Genomic DNA, 19516 nt, shown 5'->3' on the forward strand with positions numbered 1-19516 from the left:
ATATGGCTGAATCATAAAACTAAATAAATAGGAACCAAAAGTATGCAGTCCCACTGTCTCAGTTTAGTATAGACAGTGGAACCGATTGGCAAGTTTCTGCTTTTGTTTCTCTGAGCACACTCTGATCTGATAATACCCTAAGTCATTAGTCTCTGGCATTTTGCACAGTAGATATGGGAATCCAGGGGGTACTGGTGATGATAGTGTGTGTGTGTACACGTGCATATACGTTTACATACTGCAACTGCAGTATTGTTTTTGCTGGGTTTTGTTGGCCTCCTCAGAGTGTTAGGTTTTTTGTTTGTTTGCTTGTTTGTTTTTTTAAGGTGTTAGGTTTTGAAATTTGGATGTGTGTAGGGCCAACGTCTTAGGAATTTTCATTTACAATTTAAAATAGAAGGGACAGTTTGTATTTTGATGCAAAATATTGAGTGCTCCTTACTAGGAGCTCAACTTATGTATAAACATACTGAGAACAGCTGCAGTGGACACTCTGATATCTGCTGTTGCCACATCACACCTCCTCTGCTAGCAAGTCATTCAGCAAACATTTACAGAACCCCAGCTGTGAGAAGCCCACAGAGAAGACAGAATTTGATTACGCTGTCTTTCTCTCCAAGGAATATCTATTTTCTTGGCTTGCATTTCTCAAAGAGAATTAAAAGGTGTTAATTGATAGAAGAATGAAGTAATCAAATACATTTAGGAATGCTTAGTTAACTAAAGATAGTCAGGACTTCTCCGACCTTATAACATGCTAACATATATGCAGATCTTCAAGGGGGTGACTGTTATAAGATGTAGGTAAGTTCCAAACTCCTTCCCTCTCTTCTTCCCCATCTAGCTGTGGGGGCCACTTTAGAAAATGCTGTAGAAAGCTAAGAGGACAACTCTGAGATTCAGGGTTACTATTAGTACAATATTATTTTGACAACATAGATTCTTGCAGGCTTCTTTGAAAATTTATCTTTTATGCCAACTTTAAGGAAAGTAAAGAAAAATTTCTTCATCATTTAAAATGTTGTTTCTTTTGGTATTTATTGCCTTCAAAAAGTTGACTTATAGTATGCATGGCCTCTTGGGATACAGCTGTGTCACGAGTTGAGTGTTACTGTTTAAACATATGCTTTAAAAAATAAAAAAAAGATGCTCTATGCTAAACAGTATTATGATAAGCTTTATATCACTTGGAAAATCCTACTGAAATTGTACAACACTACTGGATAACCCCTGGATCAAAGAAGACATCAAAAAGGGAATTTCAAACTATGTGGAAAGGAAAGGAGACTTTCATACCAAAATACAGTAAATCCTTTACTCAGATAAAAATTTATAATCTTAAATATTTTCCGTGTTAAAGAAGAAAGACAAACAATGAAGGAACTTGGCACTTAGAAGAAATTAGAAAAAGAACAACAAGAAAAAGAAGTTGGGAAGAAGAAATAAAAAAGCAGAAATTAATGAAGTGAACAAAAAACTCTGAAAGGGATTAAACAAACCCAAAGGCTGGATCTTTAAAACAAAACAGTAAAATAAAATAGGTAATTAATAAGCCTTGATTCCTTTATTAGGTTAAAAAATATAAGGAATGAAAAAGGAGATATAAACACAGATATGGGATATACCAAAAGAATTATTAGAGACTGTTACATGCCAAACTATGGCAAAGAAAAAAAAAAAAACTAGAGTAAATTAATGTTTTCCTGGCAAAATTATCCCAAGATGTAGGAAACTTTTAAGTTGATTTCTTTAAAAGAGACTAAAAAATGTTATTAAAGATTGACCAGAAATGGGCATTCACAGCCGAATTTGGTCTTACTAAAGAACATAAATCCAATGTTGTTTAAATACTCCAACATAGGTGAAGGTGGGAAGCTCTCAAAATCCTTTGAAGAAGCCAGCAGCCTGTCATTAGTGCCAAAGTCTGATACAGATAAAGTACAAAGAAGAAAATTGTAACTAATTTCATTTGTGACAGTAGATAAAAAAATCCTGATTAGGGTATTAATAAATTAAATTCAGAAATGAAACTATGTGAGTCTATTTTTGTTTTGTAAATACGTTCATTTACATCATTTTTTTAAGATTCCACAAATAAGTGATATCATATGATATTTGTCTTTCTCTATCTGACTTACTTCACTTAGTATAATAATCTCTAGGTCCATCCATGTTGCTGCAAATAGCATGATTTCATTCTTTTTTATGGCTGAGTAGTATTACATCATCTATATAAAACACATCTTCTTTATCCATTCATCTGTCTATGTCTATCTGTCTGTGGACATTTAGGTTGCTTCCATGTGTTAGCTGTCGTAAATAGTGCTTCTATGAACACTGGGGTGCACGTATCTTTTTGAATTATGTTTTTCTCTGGATACATGCTCAGGAGTGGGATTGCAGGGTCATATGGTAACTCCATTTTTAGTTTTTTAAGGAACCTCCGTACTGTTCTCCATAGTAGCTGCACCAATTTACATTCCCACCAACAGTATAGGAGGGCTCCCTTTTCTCTACACCCTCTCCACCAATTATTATTTGTAGACTTTATAATGATGACCATTCTGACCCACGGGAGGTGGTATCTCATTGTAGTTTTGATTTGCACTTCTCTAATAATTAGCGATGTTGAGATCTTTTCATGTGACTATTGGCCATCTGTATGTCTTCTTTGGAGAAATGTCTGTTTAGGTCTTGGGCCCATTTTTTTGATTGGGTTGTTTTTTTTCTGTTATTGAATTGTATGAGCTGTTTGGATATTTTGGAAATTAAGCCCTTGTTGGTAGCATCATTAGCAAATATTTTCTCCCAGTCAGTAGGTTGTCTTTTCATTTTGTTTATGGTTTCCTTTGCTGTGCAAAAGCTTATAAATTTAATTAGGCCTCATTTGTTTATTTTTGTTTATATTTCCATAACTCTAGGAGACAGATGCTCTATAGTGCTTTTGAATACATTTATAATAAGAATATCAAATTAGATACTTGAAATGATAAAAACTAGTTTGTCGGGATCTGTGAAAGGATTTTTTTGCATCATTGTGCATAGTACAAAAAACAATGGAAGGATAATTTTTATGTTTCCCTTCATGCAGGTATTAAAAAGAATACATTAGTATTATATGAATTGCAGGGATTTCTGTAAGATATATTGTTGAGTGAGGAAAGAATTACTTTAGTAATTTCATTATTTTTAAAAAGTATCATCAATCTCTATAAATGTACATTTATATGCATGTGTTTTTGTATGATTTTATGAACATGGGAAAACATGGAAGAATGCATACATACTAGTCATTAATGTGAGTCTTCCTGGAGTTTGATTGGAGAGGAGGAGTAAAGGAGAAGTGGGAGCCAAATTAAAAAGGGCAAGAGTAGCAAAACTGAAATAAAACCCCTCTAGGATATATGACATTTATGTATTTGTATAAGATAATATATGTGTAAAAGGAAATTTTAAAAATATATATATAATATATAAAAGTGTTTTTATATTTGTGTGTATGTATGTATAAATCAGGATTTTTGTTAAAAATGTGATGAGTCTGAGGTCATTGAACATATCAGTTCATATTAGTGTGTCTTCTTTTCCGAGCTCTCCAAAACAAGCTGATTTTGATGTTTGGCTTTCCACACAGTGTGGCTTCAGGGAAAAGACTCATTGGTTAGCACTTTAGTGATACCCTGCCCTATAGATATAAAATGTTATTGTAAACAAATAGGATGACTGTCTTTTATATATATATATATATATATATATATATATATTTTTTTTTTTTTTTTTTTTTTTTTTTTTTGTGGTATGCGGGCCTCTCCCTGCTGTGGCCTCTCCCGTTGCGGAGCACAGGCTCCGGACACGCAGGTCAGCGGCCACGGCTCACGGGCCTAGCCGCTCTGCAGCATGTGGGATCTTCCCAGACTGGGGCACGAACCCGTGTCCCCTGCATTGGCAGGTGGACTCTCAACCACTACGCCCCCAGGGAAGCCCTCTAATAGAGTAAAAAAAAAAAGAAAGAAAGAAAACGAAAAAGGAAGGGAGAAAGAGAGAAAGCCAACCTATCAGATCCTCCTGGAATGGGAGCCTTAACAACCCGATTGCTGGCCACTCCTCTGTTCACAAACCCACAAACTGCTCAGATGGCATGAGTTTTCTGGGTCATAAATTACAGTAACCCTCTGTTGCAAATCTTGGGACCATTTAGTTCTATAAACTTCACATATAACTCCAATTAGCTGATCAGTCCAGGTCCCACTTTACCCACTCTGTTCCTAGGTTAAGCCTCTATGAACAAAGGGCCTGTTATGAGTAAGGCAAATGGTATCTTCCTTTTGCTTTGTGCTACAACTGCACTGAATTGCTTTTACTTCCTGCAGTAGGTCTTGCGCCTTCTGGCCTTCAAGCCCTTGCACATGATCTTTCCTTCACCTAGAAAGCTTTCTAGGCTGAACAAAATGCCCTTCCATGTCCCTGTTGCACACTGTACTCGTCCTCTTTGTATGGTTGCCTCCCTCACTAACCTGTAAGCTGTTCAAGAACAGGCAGTGTGTCTGTCTTCATTGTAGACTCTCCACACTTAACCTGGCACATATTGGTTGAATACATTTTCAAACGTCTCATAAATCTTTATCTGCCATTTTACAAAAGTTCCTTCTACCACATCATCTCAACTAAGATTTTGACAACCTTCCTCCTAATCTGGAGGCTTATATGAGGATTGGGTATTGGCAACCTTCTTGTTACCCACTGCCCTTTTTATTCTGCTGTGACTACTCAGTTACCTCTCCTTAACCTGTCTCAGCTTTAATTTCCTCATCTTGTAAAAGGGGACTCATGATACTACTAACTATCTCAAGGTTTGTGGTATAATATTGAGTGTTCACATTGTGGCACAGTGTTCAATGTGAACACTGAAAGAGTGAACATAAAGTGCTTAGCTCAGGATCAGGTGCTTTAATTATTACTGAAACCCTTGCCAGTCATTTGCACCATCTTTTTTTGCCATCAAGTTTGCCCATCTTTCTCAGTAGCTTCAGCCCCAGAATTCTTTACCCATCTGTCCTTTGGAACCCATCATTCGCATTTCAGAGGTACTCTCACCAACTCCTTGACTACTCCGTGATTTTTGGCCATGCTGTTTTGCTTATTTCTAGCTCTTGGAAACCTTCACCATAAGCTTTACATACTTCCACTTTCCTGCTACTAACGGAAATCACAAAGCTGATTCAACACAGAATGTGCCAAATTTGCCAGATTGAGAGAATCTGTCTGATGGCATGGCAGTCTTCTTTTGTTCATTTAAAAGATGGCTTCTCGGGCTTCCCTGGTGGCGCAGTGGTTGAGAATCTGCCTGTCAATGCAGGGGACACGGGTTTGAGCCCTGGTCTGGGAAGATCCCACATGCCGCGGAGCAACTAGGCCCGTGAGCCACAACTACTGAGCCTGCGCGTCTGGAGCCTGTGCTCCGCAGCCAGAGTGGCCGCGATAGTGAGAGACCCGCGCAACGCGATAAAGAGTGGCCCCCGCTTGCCGCAACTGGAGAAAGCCCTCGCACAGAAATGAAGACGCAACACAGCCAAAAATAAATAAATAAATAAATAAATATAAAATAAATAAATAAAAGATGGCTTCTCAACCCAGGATATGCACCAGAATTAACCTGCAGAGCTTTGTAAAGCTACACGTGTGGATCCCACCCTTCAGCCCTAAGAAGGAGACTTCTTAGGTGTGGGACCTAGGCATACCTATTTTTTTCTTGTTGTTTGTTTCCCTTTGTATGTATGTATGTATGTATTTATTTATTTACATCTTTATTGGAGTATAATTGCTTCACAATGTTGTGGTAGTTTCTGCTGTATAACAACGTGAATCAGCTATATGTATACATATATCCCCATATCCCCTCCTTCTTGTGTCTCCCTCCCACCCTCCCTATCCCACCCCTCTAGGTGGTCACAAAGCACTGAGCTGATCTCCCTGTGCTATGCAGCTGCTTCCCACTAGCTATCTATTTCACATTTGGTAGTGTATACATGTCAGTGCTACTCTCTCACTTTGTCCCAGCTTGCCCTTCCCCCTCCCCATGTCCTCAAGTCCATTCTCTACGTCTACGTCTTTATTTCTGTCCTGCCCCTAGGTTCATCAGAACCTTTTTTTTTTTTTTTTAGATTCCATATATATGTGTTAGCATACGGTATTTGTTTTTCTCTTTCTGACTTCCTTCACTCTGTATGACAGACTCTAGGTCCATCTACCCCACTACAAATAACTCAATTTCGTTTCTTTTTATGGCTGAGTAATATTCCATTGTATATATGTGCCACATCTTCTTTACCCATTCATCTGTCGATGGACACTTAGGTTGCTTCCATGTCCCGGCTATTGTAAATAGTGCTGCAGTGAACATTGTGGTACCTGACTCTTTCTGAATTATGGTTTTCTCTGGGTGTATGCCCAGTAATGGGATTGCTGGGTCATGTGGTAGTTTTATTTTTAGTTTTTTAAGGAACCTCCATACTGTTCTCCGTAGTGGCTCTATAAATTTACGTTCCCATCAACAGTGCAAGAGGGTTCCCTTTTCTCCACACCCTCTCCAGCATTTATTGTTTGTAGATTTTTTGATGATGGCCATCCTGACCAGTGTGAGGTGATACCTCACTGTAGTTTTGATTTGCATTTCTCTAATGACTAGTGATGTTGAGCATCCTCTCATGTGTTTGTTGGCAATCTGTATCTTCTTTGGAGAAATGTCTATTTAGGTCTTCTGCCCATTTTTGGATTGGGTTGTTTGTTTTTTTTGATACTGAGCTGCATGAGCTGCTTGTTGATTTTGGAGGTTAATCTTTGTCAGTTTGCAAATATTTTCTCCCATTCTGAGGGTTGTCTTTTGGTCTTGTTTATGGTTTCCTTTGCTTTGCAAAAGCTTTTAAGTTTCATTAGGTCCCATTTGTTTATTTTTGTTTTTATTTTATTAATATGCAAATTTATTTAATTTTGGCTGCGTTGGGTCTTTGTTGCTGCATGCGGACTTTCTCTAGTTGTGGTGAGTGGGGTCTACTGTTGTGGTGCGCGGGCTCCTCATTGAGGTGGCTTCTCTTGTTGCAGAGCATGGGCTCTAGGTGTGCGGGCTTCAGTAGTTGTGACATCAGGGCTCACTAGTTGTGGCTTGTGGGATCTAGAGTACAGGCTCAGTAGTTGTGGCGCATGGGCTTAGTTGCTCCACGGCATGTGCGATCTTCCCGGACCAGGGCTCAAACCTGTGTCCCCTGCATTGGCAGGTGGATTCTTAACCACTGCGCCACCAGGGAAGTCCTATTTTTGTTTTTATTTCCATTTCTCTAGGAGGTGGGTCAAAAAGGATCTTGCTGTGATTCATTTCATAGAGTGTTCTGCCTATGTTTTTCTCTGTTTTATAGTGTCTGACCTTACATTTAGGTCTTTAATCCATTTTGAGTTTATTTTTGTGTATGGCGTTAGGGAGTGTTCTAATTTCATTCTTTTACATGTAACTGTCCAGTTTTCCCAGCACCACTTATTGAAGAGGCTGTCTTTTCTCCATTGTATATTCTTATCTCCTTTTTCAAAGATAAGGTGACCATATGTGCATGGGTTTCTCTCTGGGCTTTCTATTCTGTTCTATTGATCTATATTTCTGTTTTTATGCCAGTACCATTCTGTCTTGATTACTGTAGCTTTGTAATATAGTCTGAAGTCAGGGAGCCTGATTCTTCCAGCTCTATTTTTTTTTCTCAAGATTGCTTTGGCTATTCGGGGTCTTTTGTGTTTCCATGCAAATTGTGAATTTTTTTGTTCTAGTTCTTTGTTTATTTATTTTTAAATTTTTGGCTGTGTTGGGTCTTCATTGCTGCACGCAAGCTTTCTATCTCTAGTTGTGGTGAGCAGGTGCTACTCTTTGTTGCAGTGCATGGGCTTCTCATTGGTGCTTTTTCTTGTTGCAGAGCACAGGCTGTAGGTGTGTGGGCTTCAGTAGTTGTGGCACGCAGGCTCAGTAGTTGTGGTGCATGGGCTTAGTTGCTCTGTGGCATGTGGGGATCTTCCCAGACCAGGGCTCAAACCCGTGTCCCCTGCACTGACAGGCGGATTTTTAACCACTGCGCCACCAGGGAAGCCCTGTTCTAGTTCTGTGAAAAATGCCATTGGTAGTTTGGTAGGGATTACACTGAATCTGTAGATTGCTTTGGGTAGTATAATCTTTTTCACAATGTTGATTCTTCTAATCCAAGAACATGGTATATCTCTCCATCTGTTTGTATCATCTTTAATTTCTTTCATCAGTGTCTTATAGTTTTCTGCATACAGGTCTTTTGTCTCCTTAGGTAGGCTTATTCCTAGGTATTTTATTCTCTTTGTTGCAGTGGTAAATGGGAGTGTTTCTTTAATTTCTCTTTCAGATTTTTTGTCATTCGTATATAGGAATGCAAGAGATTTCTTTGCATTAATTTTGTATCCTGCTACTTTGCCAGATTCATTTATTAGCTCTAGTAGTTTTCTGGTAACATCTTTAGGACTCTCTATGTATAGTATCATGTCATCTGCAAGCAGTGACGGTTTTACTTCTTCTTTTCCGATTTGGATTCCTTTTATTTCTTTTTCTTCTTTGATTGCTGTGGCTAAAACTTCCAAAACTATGTTGAATAATAGTGGTGAGAGTGGGCAACCTTGTCTTGTTCCTGTTCTTTGAGGAAATGGTTTCAGTTTTTCACCATTGAGGGCGATGTTGGCTGTGGGTTTGTCATATATGGCCTTTATTATGTTGACGTAGGTTCCCTCTATTAGGCATACCTATTTTTAAAAAGCCTTGGGTTGTTCTTTTGGACAACTAGGTTTAAGAACTCTGCTCTGTTAAGTTTCTGGCAACTGTTTTATGGGCTTTCCCTTATCCTCAAGTCCCAAATTTCCCTTCTCATGTTGTCTGCTGTGAATCCCTACTTCCTGGCTCTGTACCTGTATTTCCAGCTGCTTGCTTGATTGTTTCCTCTTGAATGTCCTACTTTCACCTTATAATTACTCTGTACAAAGCCTAATTCCCACCTTCAAACTAGAGCAATCCACTAACTTACCAATTTCATTTATTGCTCCAACATTCTGTAAACACTCTAGCTCAGAATATTGGTATCTTTTCTGAATCCTGTCTCTTCTTTACCTTTAGCAGTTGTCACCTACACCATTTGCCTCCCTTCCCTGCTACTACTTGTTTTTCCTGATGCCAACCTAGAATGTTACAGTAGCTCTCCACTTCTGGCCACCATATTTTGCCAACCCACTGCCTCCAGAATATTCTTCTGTTACAGCTTTATTCATGTCATTCTCCTGCTTTTAGAAGCCTTAAGTTGCTGTGTCATACTGTAGAATAAAGTCTGAAATGCTTACCTGTACACTTGAGACCCTCAAAAATGTGGATCCAATTCAACCTTTTGATTTTATTTCCCATTACTTCCCTTAACGTATGTTAAGCAACGTTATTTAGAGGCAAGAAGGAGAAGAAACTCGTTTTGAATACTAGCGCTGCCACTTGCCAAAATGGGATCTGAAGCAAGTTTAGCTTCTTTGACTTTAGTTGCCTCATCTGTAAAAATAGAACATAAAAATAACTATTTACGTGGTTTGTCATAAGTAGTTAACATGTATAGTGTGCTTAGCACCTATACATGTTAACTACTGGCACCTAAAGGGCCTTGAAATATATTCTTTACCCCCTCCCTCCAATCTCCTCCAGCTGCCCTCATTAGATGTGCAGCTCTCTCACATCCTTCTCGTTTTCTTTCTCTTTGCTCATGCCACTCTCTCTGCCTTTCCATTTATAGCTTTTGAAATCCTATTCTTTTTTTTTCTTTACCCTCTTCATAAATGCCCCTGCCCTTGTCCATTTCAAATTCCCACAGTGCTTTATAGCATTTTCCCCCCTTTGTTGTTATGTTAGATATTTCTAGTTCTGTCTACAAACTGAATTGAAATCTCAAGGACAAGGAGCTGGTTGTAGTCCTCTTGGTTTTTCCTGTCATTCCCAGCATGCTCCTTTGTAGCCAGCATGTTTTCAGTGAATATTGAGCCAACAGGTAAAGCCAAAGAACCAACCAAGTCAAAAGATAAACCAACAAGCAATATCACTCCAAGAGAAATAAAGTAGCAAATTAATCCACATACCTAGAGAAAGGATTCCTCCCATCAAATAAATAGGTCGAAAGAGGACTTCTCTGGGAAATAGCTGACTCTGAATCTAGGGCAGGAAATGTATAAATTGAATTTATAAGATTTTTGTTATATCAGGAAGCAATGGAATTATCTAAGACTGCTGAGGTTCTGTTAGAAGAACTCAGGAATTAACGTGGAATTTTGGCTGATTAAATGTTAGACAATTTGAGTATCAAGCAATAATAAGAGCATTGGATTGAAATATATCAAATATGTTCAAATCCATAAAGTTACAATGAAACTAAAAAAGAAAAAAAGATTTGATCTCCTCTGGAAGAACCTAGGAAACCCATTTCTCATTCTGAAAACAGAAGAATAAAGCATTTGTGTTGCCTTTCTTGTAGGAATTATACCTGAGATAAACAAGTAGTTGAAGAAAATGTTTCTTTTAATCACTGAACTCCAGCTCACAAATGAAGACAGGATGATAGAATATCAATTCAAAAAAAGTTTTTCTAAGACAGTCTCTTCAGCAAGTGGTATTGGGAAAGCTGGACAGCCACATGTAAATAATGAAGTTAGAACACACCTTCACACCATACACAAAAATAAACTCAAAATGGCTTGAAGACTTAAATATAAGACGTGACACCATAAAACTCCTGGAAGAGAACATAGGCAAAACATTCTCTGACATAAATCGTACCATCGTTTTCTTAGGTCAGTCTCTTAAGGCAATAGCAAAAGCAAAAATAAACAAATGGGACCTAATCAAACTTATAAGCTTTTGCACAGCAAAGGAAACCATAAAGAAAATGAAGAGACCGCCTACAGACTGGGAGAAAATATTTACAAACGATGCCACCAACAGGGCTTAATTTCCAAAATATACAAACAGCTCATACAACTCAATAACAAAAAAAAACCCAATCAAAAAATGGGTAGAAAAAAAAAAAAAAAAAAAAATGGGTAGAAGACCTAAATACACATTTCTTCAAAGAAGACATACAGATGGCCAAGGGGCACATGAAAAGCTGCTCAGCATTGCAAATTATTAGAGAAATGCAAATCAAAACCAACAGTGAGGTACCACCTCACACTGGTCAGAATGGCCATCATTAAAAAGCCTACATGTAACAAATGCTGGAGAGGGTACGGAGAAAAGGGAACTCTCCTACACTGTTGTTGGGAATATAAATTAGTGCAGCTACTATGGAAAAACAGTATGGAGGTTCCTTAAAAAACGAGTTGCCATATGGATCTAGCAATCCCACTCCTGGGCATGTATCTGGAGAAAACTCCAGAAAACCCATAATTTGAAAAGATACATGCACCCCAGTGTTTATCGTAGCACTGTTTACAGTAACCCGTGTACTGTAAACGGAAGCAACATAAACGTCCATCAATAGATGAATGGATAAAGAAGATGTAGTATATATACACAATGGAATACTACTCAGCCATAAAAAAGAATGAAATCATGCCATTTGCAGTAACATGGATGGACTAGAGATTATCATACTAAGTGAAGTTAGTCAGATAGAGAAAGACAAATATCATATGATATCACTTGTATGTGGGAATCTAAAATATGACACAAATTTTCTGTTACAAAACAGAAACAGACTTACAGACATAGAAAAAAGACTTATGGTTACCAAAGGGGAAAGGGGGTGGGGGAGGGATAAATTAGGAGTTTGGGATTAGCAGATACAGACTACTATATATAAAATGGACAACAAAGTCCTACTGTATAGCACAGGGAACTATATTCAATATCCTAAAATAAATCATAATGGAAAAGAATATGAAAAAGAATATGTATGTATATGTATAACTGAATCACTTTGCTGTATACCAGAAACTAACAAAACATTGTAAATCGACTATACTTCAAGTTAAAAAAATTTTTTTTCTTAATTTGAAGAGTACTTGTCTATCCAGCTAACTTGCCCTGTCTCTTTTCTAACCTTAAAAAAAAAAAGCAGTCTTAGAATCAGAAGCTTTATGTAGCAAAAAATACCAGAATGAAGGTTTGGTAACTTTCGTTTTAGATTGCAGTCAAAAGGCAATTAGAGGGACTTCCCTGGTGGCAAAGTGGTTAAGAATCCACCTGCCAATGCAGGAGACAAGCATTCGAGCCCCAGTCTGGGAAGATCCCACATGCCTCGGAGCACCTAAGCCCATGCACCGCAACTACTGAGCCTGCGCTCTAGAGCCCGCGAGCCACAACTTCTGAAGCCCATGCGCCTAGAGCCAGTGCTCCGCAACAAGAGAAGCCACCGCAATGAGAAGCCCTCACACTGCAACGAAGAGTAGGCCCCACTCTCTGCAGCTAGAAAAAGACAGAGCACAGCAATGGAGACACAAAGCAGCCAAAAATAAACAAATTAATTATTTTTTAAAAAGGCAATCATATGAATAATTTCCCATCCTGGAAATGTTAAAACCTCTCATTTGGGTCTTGTTTTTTTTTAATATTTCTGGAGTTTTACTTCCCGTTACTGCCGGTCATCTCAAGAGACCCTTCAACCTACTCAAGTAGATTGTAGTATTGACCTTCCTACTCAATGGAGGGAAGGAGACAGAACCAGAGTCCAACATTCTAGTAGTTTCAGTCTCCCAGTCCAGGGTCTTAAACAGTTTTTAAACTTATCACAGTGAACATTGGTTCTTTAAGTGGTGTATGTGTAAAGAGGTAATAGGAAAGGCTGACTGTATATCATAAAGTAAATATATTAACTCCAAAGCAAAATAAATAATCTGTATAAGATAATAGGGAAAGAACTCATTTAAATGGCAGTCAGCGTGTATAGTCTTAATTCTGATTTTTAATGAAGTGCCATAAATACAGCAGATAATTGCAGATTTTTCTCTGCAGATATACCTTGTTTTCCCTCGACACATGTTTTTCATGTTTTAACGTTTCTGAAATTTGCATTTAGCTTACAATACATGTGTACACTTAACGTGGCAGTGTTCCTACAGCCTCCTTACCCCACCCAAAAAACTTTAAAATTGTGTTTTACAATTAATTTTGTTTTTGAATCTTGGCAGTATGACAGTAATAATGTTTCTGGATGAATTTCTAGAGCAAAGTTTGTTTTAAAAGTGCTTCAAACATGCTTTAGGGGCTTCCCCGGTGGCGCAGTGGTTGGGAGTCCGCCTGCCGATGCGGGGGACACGGGTTCGTGCCCCGGTCCGGGAGGATCCCACGTGCCGCGGAGCGGCTGGGCCCGTGAACCATGGCCACTGAGCCTGTGCGTCCGGAGCCTGTGCTCCGCAACGGGAGAGGCCACAGCAGTGAGAGGCCTGTGTACCGCAAAAAAAAAAAAAAAAAAAAAAAATGCTTTAGAGCAGTATTTTCCAAAGTAGTTTCTTCATAATACCATGTATACCGTGTATGTTATACCATAGTGCCAGTTCCAGTGTTCCTAAAAAGGGGAGCGGGGATTCTCAATGGTCAAATAAGTTTGGAAAACACATATAACCTTTAGAGTTTCATTATGGACAAAAAGCCCATTAAGCTCTGAGAAAGCCTGTGATTTAAATAAGTAAAAACTCTTTAAATGTCTTTTAACCAAGTATTTTCCAAACTCTTCTGACCCCAAAATCCTTTTTTGTTAATACCTGCTAGCACTCCATTTTAGGAAATGCTGCTAGGTAGAGTCATTAATAAAAGTATTAGAACGAAACATTTTTGTCAGGTTGCTTTAAATACTTGCCTTTTGCGAATTGAAAAGATTACTAACATTTCTATGCATCTGTTTACCTAGTTGTCACAAGAACCTTTCCAAAGGCAGGCATGACTAGACTAGATTATCAGCTTAGTCAGACATGATCTTTAACTGATATTTAACTGCTTTCAATAGTACAGCAACCTCGAACTGCCCAGGTAGTATTAGCCCTTGGTTCATCTCACATTGGTACATTGCACCACCAGGGAATTCCCCAAAACCATCAACTTTTAAACTATGAAAATAATTTTTTTCTGTAAAAGAAAGAGAAGCTCTGTACAAGTACTGCTTTTGAGAGGTTTTGTCTCTTGAAATCTTCAGAAGAAGGAGGAAGTAAGAAGCAATGGTAAGAAGCTATCTTTAGGACTTCCCTGGTGGCGCAGTAGTTAAGAATCCGCCTGCCAATGCAGGGGACGTGAGTTCGAGCCCTGGTCCGGGGAGATCCCACATACTGCAGAGCAACTCAGCCCATGCGCCACAACTACTGAGCCTGCGCTCTAGAGCCCGCAGGCCACAGCTACTGAGCCTGTATGTTGCAACTACGGAAGCCCGTGAACCTAGAGCCCATGCTCTGTAATAAGAGAAGCCACCACAGTGAGAAGCCCACGCACCGCAACAAAGAGTAGCCCCTGCTCGCCTCAACCAGAGAAAGCCCGTGTGTGGCAATGAAGACCCAATGCAGCCAAAAGTAAATAAATAAATAAAAAGCCTTAAAAAAGAAGAAGAAGCTATCTACAAAGTGACTGATATAATGTTATATAAAGATGTTTGGAGGTGGAGGAGGAAACAACCACCGAAAAAACAAAACCATAATTTTATTTTATTTATTTATTTATTTTGTGGTACGCGGGCCTCTCACTGTTGTGGCCTCTCCCGTTGCGGAGCACAGGCTCCAGACGCGCAGGCTCATAGGCCATGGCTCATGGGTCCAGCCGCTCTGCGGCATGTGGGATCCTCCCGGACTGGGGCACGAACCCGCGTTCCCTGCATCAGCAGGCGGACTCTCAACCACTGCACCACCAGGGAAGCCCCACAAAACCATAATTTTAAATACTGAACTGGGAACTTCAGACTTGAGTTCTAGCCAACAGCTGTGATACTTAATAGCAGAGAGTTGTAGAAGCAGTTTCACTAGTCTGAGGTCTTGGTTTTCTTGCTCATAAAATGGGGTATTGAATGGCATATTCCAAGCTGTTATTATACGGAACTTTAGAGTTTTGTGAGGTATGGATAGGAGTTATAGGTTGGGGACAAGAGACTGAGGACTAAGGGCTAAATTTTAAACTGGGTACTAGTTGTGCTTAGGGTTTTGTTTTGTTTTGTTTTTTGTTTTTTTTTGCGGTACGTGGGCCTCTCACTGCTGTGGCCTCTCCCGTTGCGGAGCACAGGCTCCGGACGCGCAGGCTCACCGGCCATGGCTCACGGGCCTAGCCGCTCCGCGGCATGTGGGATCCTCCCGGACCGGGGCACGAACCCATGTGCCCTGCATCGGCAGGCGGACTCTCAACCACTGCGCCACCAGGGAAGCCCCACTAGTTGTGCTTAGATTTTGATGCTAGCATATAGAGGAGAAAGTGCGTCTCCCCCTCACCCCAACCCCGACCCTCAATTGTATTTCCATATACTCCAATGACCTTTGGTTCATTGTTGCTATAGCATTGGACGTTAGGACACTTTTCAAAGCAATTTTATCTGTGATTCTGCCTTGCAGTTGTGATTCATTATAGATAGGAATGCATTTCTCCAGGGGAATGAATATTGTTAAACCACCAAAATTATTTTCGTTCCTGGAAGTTATTATATTTAAGAATAAAATATATGTTTAGACATGAGAGGTATGAAGGTATATATTTTTATACAATTATTTTATCCATCTTATTTGTTTGTTTTAACCAGTTACCCATGGGTGTATTGTTTCCACAATAAAACTTTTTCTACCAGATGGTATGGAAGCCCGGCTCCGCTCAGAGTGAGTATAATATAGAGCTATGAACTTTTTGTATTAATTACATTGGTTAGTAATACTCTAGATGATAGTATACTGTTTATACTTCAGGATTATTCTAATAATGTTAGAAAATTGATGTAGTACTTTTGGAATATAATGTACTACAGTATAATTGCTTTTCACATTAGTTACAATTGTACTAAATAATAATGTGTAAGGAGGCACAGTTATTTTGTTTCCAAAATTGACTTTATAACTTATATTTGCTGGAAAATTAGTTTTTTAGAATATTTGGAGTATGTAAGTTATTGATGCGTGATAATTGTATTCATTTTGATCTGCATTTCATATACGACTTCTTAAACTATGGTTGCCTCTGAAGCTAATGCCAGTGTCATAATCTTAAAGGACTTTAAGGATGTTGACACAGTTGGTAGTCTATATTGGTGGGAGTTTTTGGAGGAATTTTCCAATTCTGTAGTTTTTTCTTTTTTAAAATGAAGCAGTGGAAAGGTCACTTACACGAGGACAAACTTGAGAGGGAAAAATTGCTCATAAAATGCAAATGTTAAAATGTAAGCATAAATACATTTTGATCTTGTACTTTTCACAGATTATTATTATGAAGTGTTAGAGGGAGCTAAACAGTCTTTAAACTTAAGCATTTTTTATTTTGAATAAATAAATATGAATATTGGATATGGTAGAGGCTTGTTTCTACACCCAGCATAATATTTTCTGTCCTACAAAAGCAGAAACAAATATCTGAGGGTGGGAGGTTGAGAGCAGCAGTAAGTTGAAGGTGAAGTAGAATAGTGAGTAGGAAAGAGAGAGGGAAAAAGGAAGCAGAGAGAGATCCTCTTATTACTATGATAGTGCTTTCATTAGAATTATTGTATATTATGCTTCAGTTGGAGGCTACCAATTTGTTTTTTTTTAAAACCTTTCAGGATATCTGAATAAAACAGAAAATTTTAAACATTTTATGTTTTTGGGGTTTTTTTTTGCGGTACGTGAGCCTCTCACTGTTGTGGCCTTTCCTGTTGCGGAGCACAGGCTCCGAACGCACAGGCTCAGCGGCCATGGCTCACGGGCCCAGCCGCTCCGCGGCATGTGGGATCTTCCCGGACTGGGGCACGAACCCGTGTCCCCTGCATCGGCAGGGGGACTCTCAACCACTGTGCCACCAGGGAAGCCCTTAAACATTTTAAATTTAAAACGTTAAACTGTTCCCTATTCTAAATTATAGTTTAATTATTAAAAATATAGTTAACTTTGGGAACATTAATGTGACTTAGCTTTTAATATGAGTTAGTCAAGAGTTAAGGTTTTAAAAATAAGAGTAACTATTAATCAACTAATAACAAATGGCTTCTTAAAGACCTGGATGTTTGTATTTGATAATGAGATTTTTCTTTCATGGATTCAAAAGTTTTGAGCAGCTGCATAAAGGGTCATGTCTGTTCTCAGCTTCCATCCGATAGGGCATATGAATTTTTTCAAAGTCTACATCAGTGAGTTGTGTTCCTATCCCTCTTGTTCCCCCAGTGCTTTTCATCTTTGTCCCTTTTTCCTTCTCTTTGTTTGGTTTTTCTTATGTGGTTAAATGTTAGCATCATTTAAAATTTCGCTGCCAGTTTCACTGTGTGTAATCTGGTTGACTTTCTGGAGAAGATGAAGTTTGAACAGGCAATCCTCAAGCTGGAGGAAGATCAGAACGGTCTTTAGAGGTAGATAGTCTGGTTCAAAGCCCAACTCCACCTGTTCTGTGACTTGATCAGGCCTCTCTTTTCTCATTTGTAAAATGAAGTTAATAATAGTACCTATTGAGCAGGAATTTTATGAGGAGGATTAAGCAAGACTGTACACTTAAAGAGTTTAGTGTAGTACCTGGTGCATAATGAGCACACGATGAATACTGTTTCTCTTACTGTAATCTAATATTTTCTAGCAATCAAGATGCTTTTAAGTATGCCAGAATACCATTTAATATTTTTAAGGTCTTCAGTAGGTATACCATTCTCAAAAAGCTGATTCTTTTTTCTTCCTTGATTTTTATTGCACAAATAATTTTCAAATAATAAGAAACATAGAAAAATTGCCTATAATCCCACCACCCTAACACTAAATAAGTTTTCCTTCTACAGTTCCTTGTTGTGTATGAACTTTTTTCCATAACTCAAACAAAATACACCTGTATCCACAATAGTTTCTGTAAAGTACAAATATATATCAATTATGGAATGTTTTGCTAGATTTTTAGCCTTTTGTTTATCAACCAGATTTTCATGAGAACGGAAAATTTTGTACTTGGGTCACTGAGAAAACTCGTTTAAAAAAAAACAAAAACAAAACCTCCTGGGACTTCCCTGGTGGTCCAGTGATTAAGATTCCGTGCTCCCAGTGCAGGGGGCCCAGGTTCAATCCCTGGTCAGGGAACTAAGGTCCCATATATTGCAGCTAAGCCCATGTGCCGCAACTAGAGAAGCTCGTGCGCCACAACAAAGAGCCCAGGCACTGTGATGAAGACCCAGCACAGCCAAAATAAAAAACAAAAAGCTTCCATTAATACCATTTGCTTCTATTTAGACTTTCTCAAATTCATTTCCCTGTATGTGCATATCTACAGAGAAAAGGTATATACCCCTTGGCTATATCTGGGTGCTGGCATTGGGTAGTTTTTATTTATTTCCTCATGCTTTACTTCACACATTTTCCCTAGTCAATATGTATTACTTGTATAAAATCAAGAAAAAGAAACTTATGTTTAAAACGTCTATTGCATTTTTATGAGGCAGAGGAAAAAACACTAAAGCTGTATGTAATTTTTTAAACCTTCATTAGGCACCAGATTTGTTAGGGCCTTGTATAGGTTCTGGGGATGCAGAGGTGAATTGTTCAAAGTGCTGAGAACACAGATGTGAAATCAAAGGAGTAGAGCAGGGGATTATATGGTCTCAGTGGGAGTCTCTACAGGATATCATGGGAGCTCAGAAGGGAAGTGGGGCTAATACTTAATATTCCATTTTATTCAGCATCTTAGTGTATTTGTGACTAATTAAATTGAAATATTCTTAGGATGTTTGCAGTTACTACAATGGAATCAGAATTGTCATCCCTATTTTTAAGTCCTGCAAGATCAGTTTGTCAGCAACTTACACGTGATTAACCTGTTGAATCTAGGAACTTTACCTAATCAACCATCAAGCAGACCATTACCAGATTGGCCTCTAGGATATGGAGTGAGGAGCAACTGGTAGGGACCATGGGTGGCAGTCTTGCTCTGTGCTCCGTCTACTCACCCTACCAACCCACATTACAGTATCTTACAGTGCTTGTTAAGACAGGAACCCTGGCTTCCTTAGCGGCTCTGTTCTCATGGGAGTGGTAGTAGTGATCAAGTGCTACTATGTCAAGGTACTTTTTTAAGCTCTTTACTTCTATTCACACATTTAATACTCACAGTAACCCTATGTGGTTAGTTTTATGATTATCCCCATTTTATGGATGAGGAAACTGAGGCCTATAGTGGTTAGATAACTTGCCCAAGATTATATACCTGGTAAGTAGAGCCAAAATTTGGACCCAGTCAGTATAGCTTCTGAGCCTGCATGCTTAACTGCTACACTGTACTGCCTCTTATGTACTTTATAAGGCCCCAAAGGCAATTAATACCAATTAATAC

The 19516-nt window shown here is 38.7% G+C and overlaps 1 protein-coding gene across 23 annotated transcripts in view; it reads left to right on the plus strand.

Annotated features, from left to right (window-relative positions):
• The window catches only part of SLMAP (sarcolemma associated protein), a 151347-nt gene that overhangs the window by 64410 nt on the left and 67421 nt on the right, over positions 1-19516 (plus strand). For all 23 annotated transcript variants that reach the window (XM_079935804.1, XM_079935787.1, XM_079935807.1 and 20 more), the window contains exon 3: positions 15780-15852. In XM_079935804.1, the coding sequence (XP_079791930.1) occupies positions 15780-15852 (73 nt within the window). The remainder of the gene's footprint in view (positions 1-15779; positions 15853-19516) is intronic.

Source organism: Stenella coeruleoalba, assembly GCF_951394435.1.
Source record: "Stenella coeruleoalba genome assembly, chromosome: 10".
Classification (NCBI taxonomy): domain Eukaryota; kingdom Metazoa; phylum Chordata; class Mammalia; order Artiodactyla; family Delphinidae; genus Stenella; species Stenella coeruleoalba.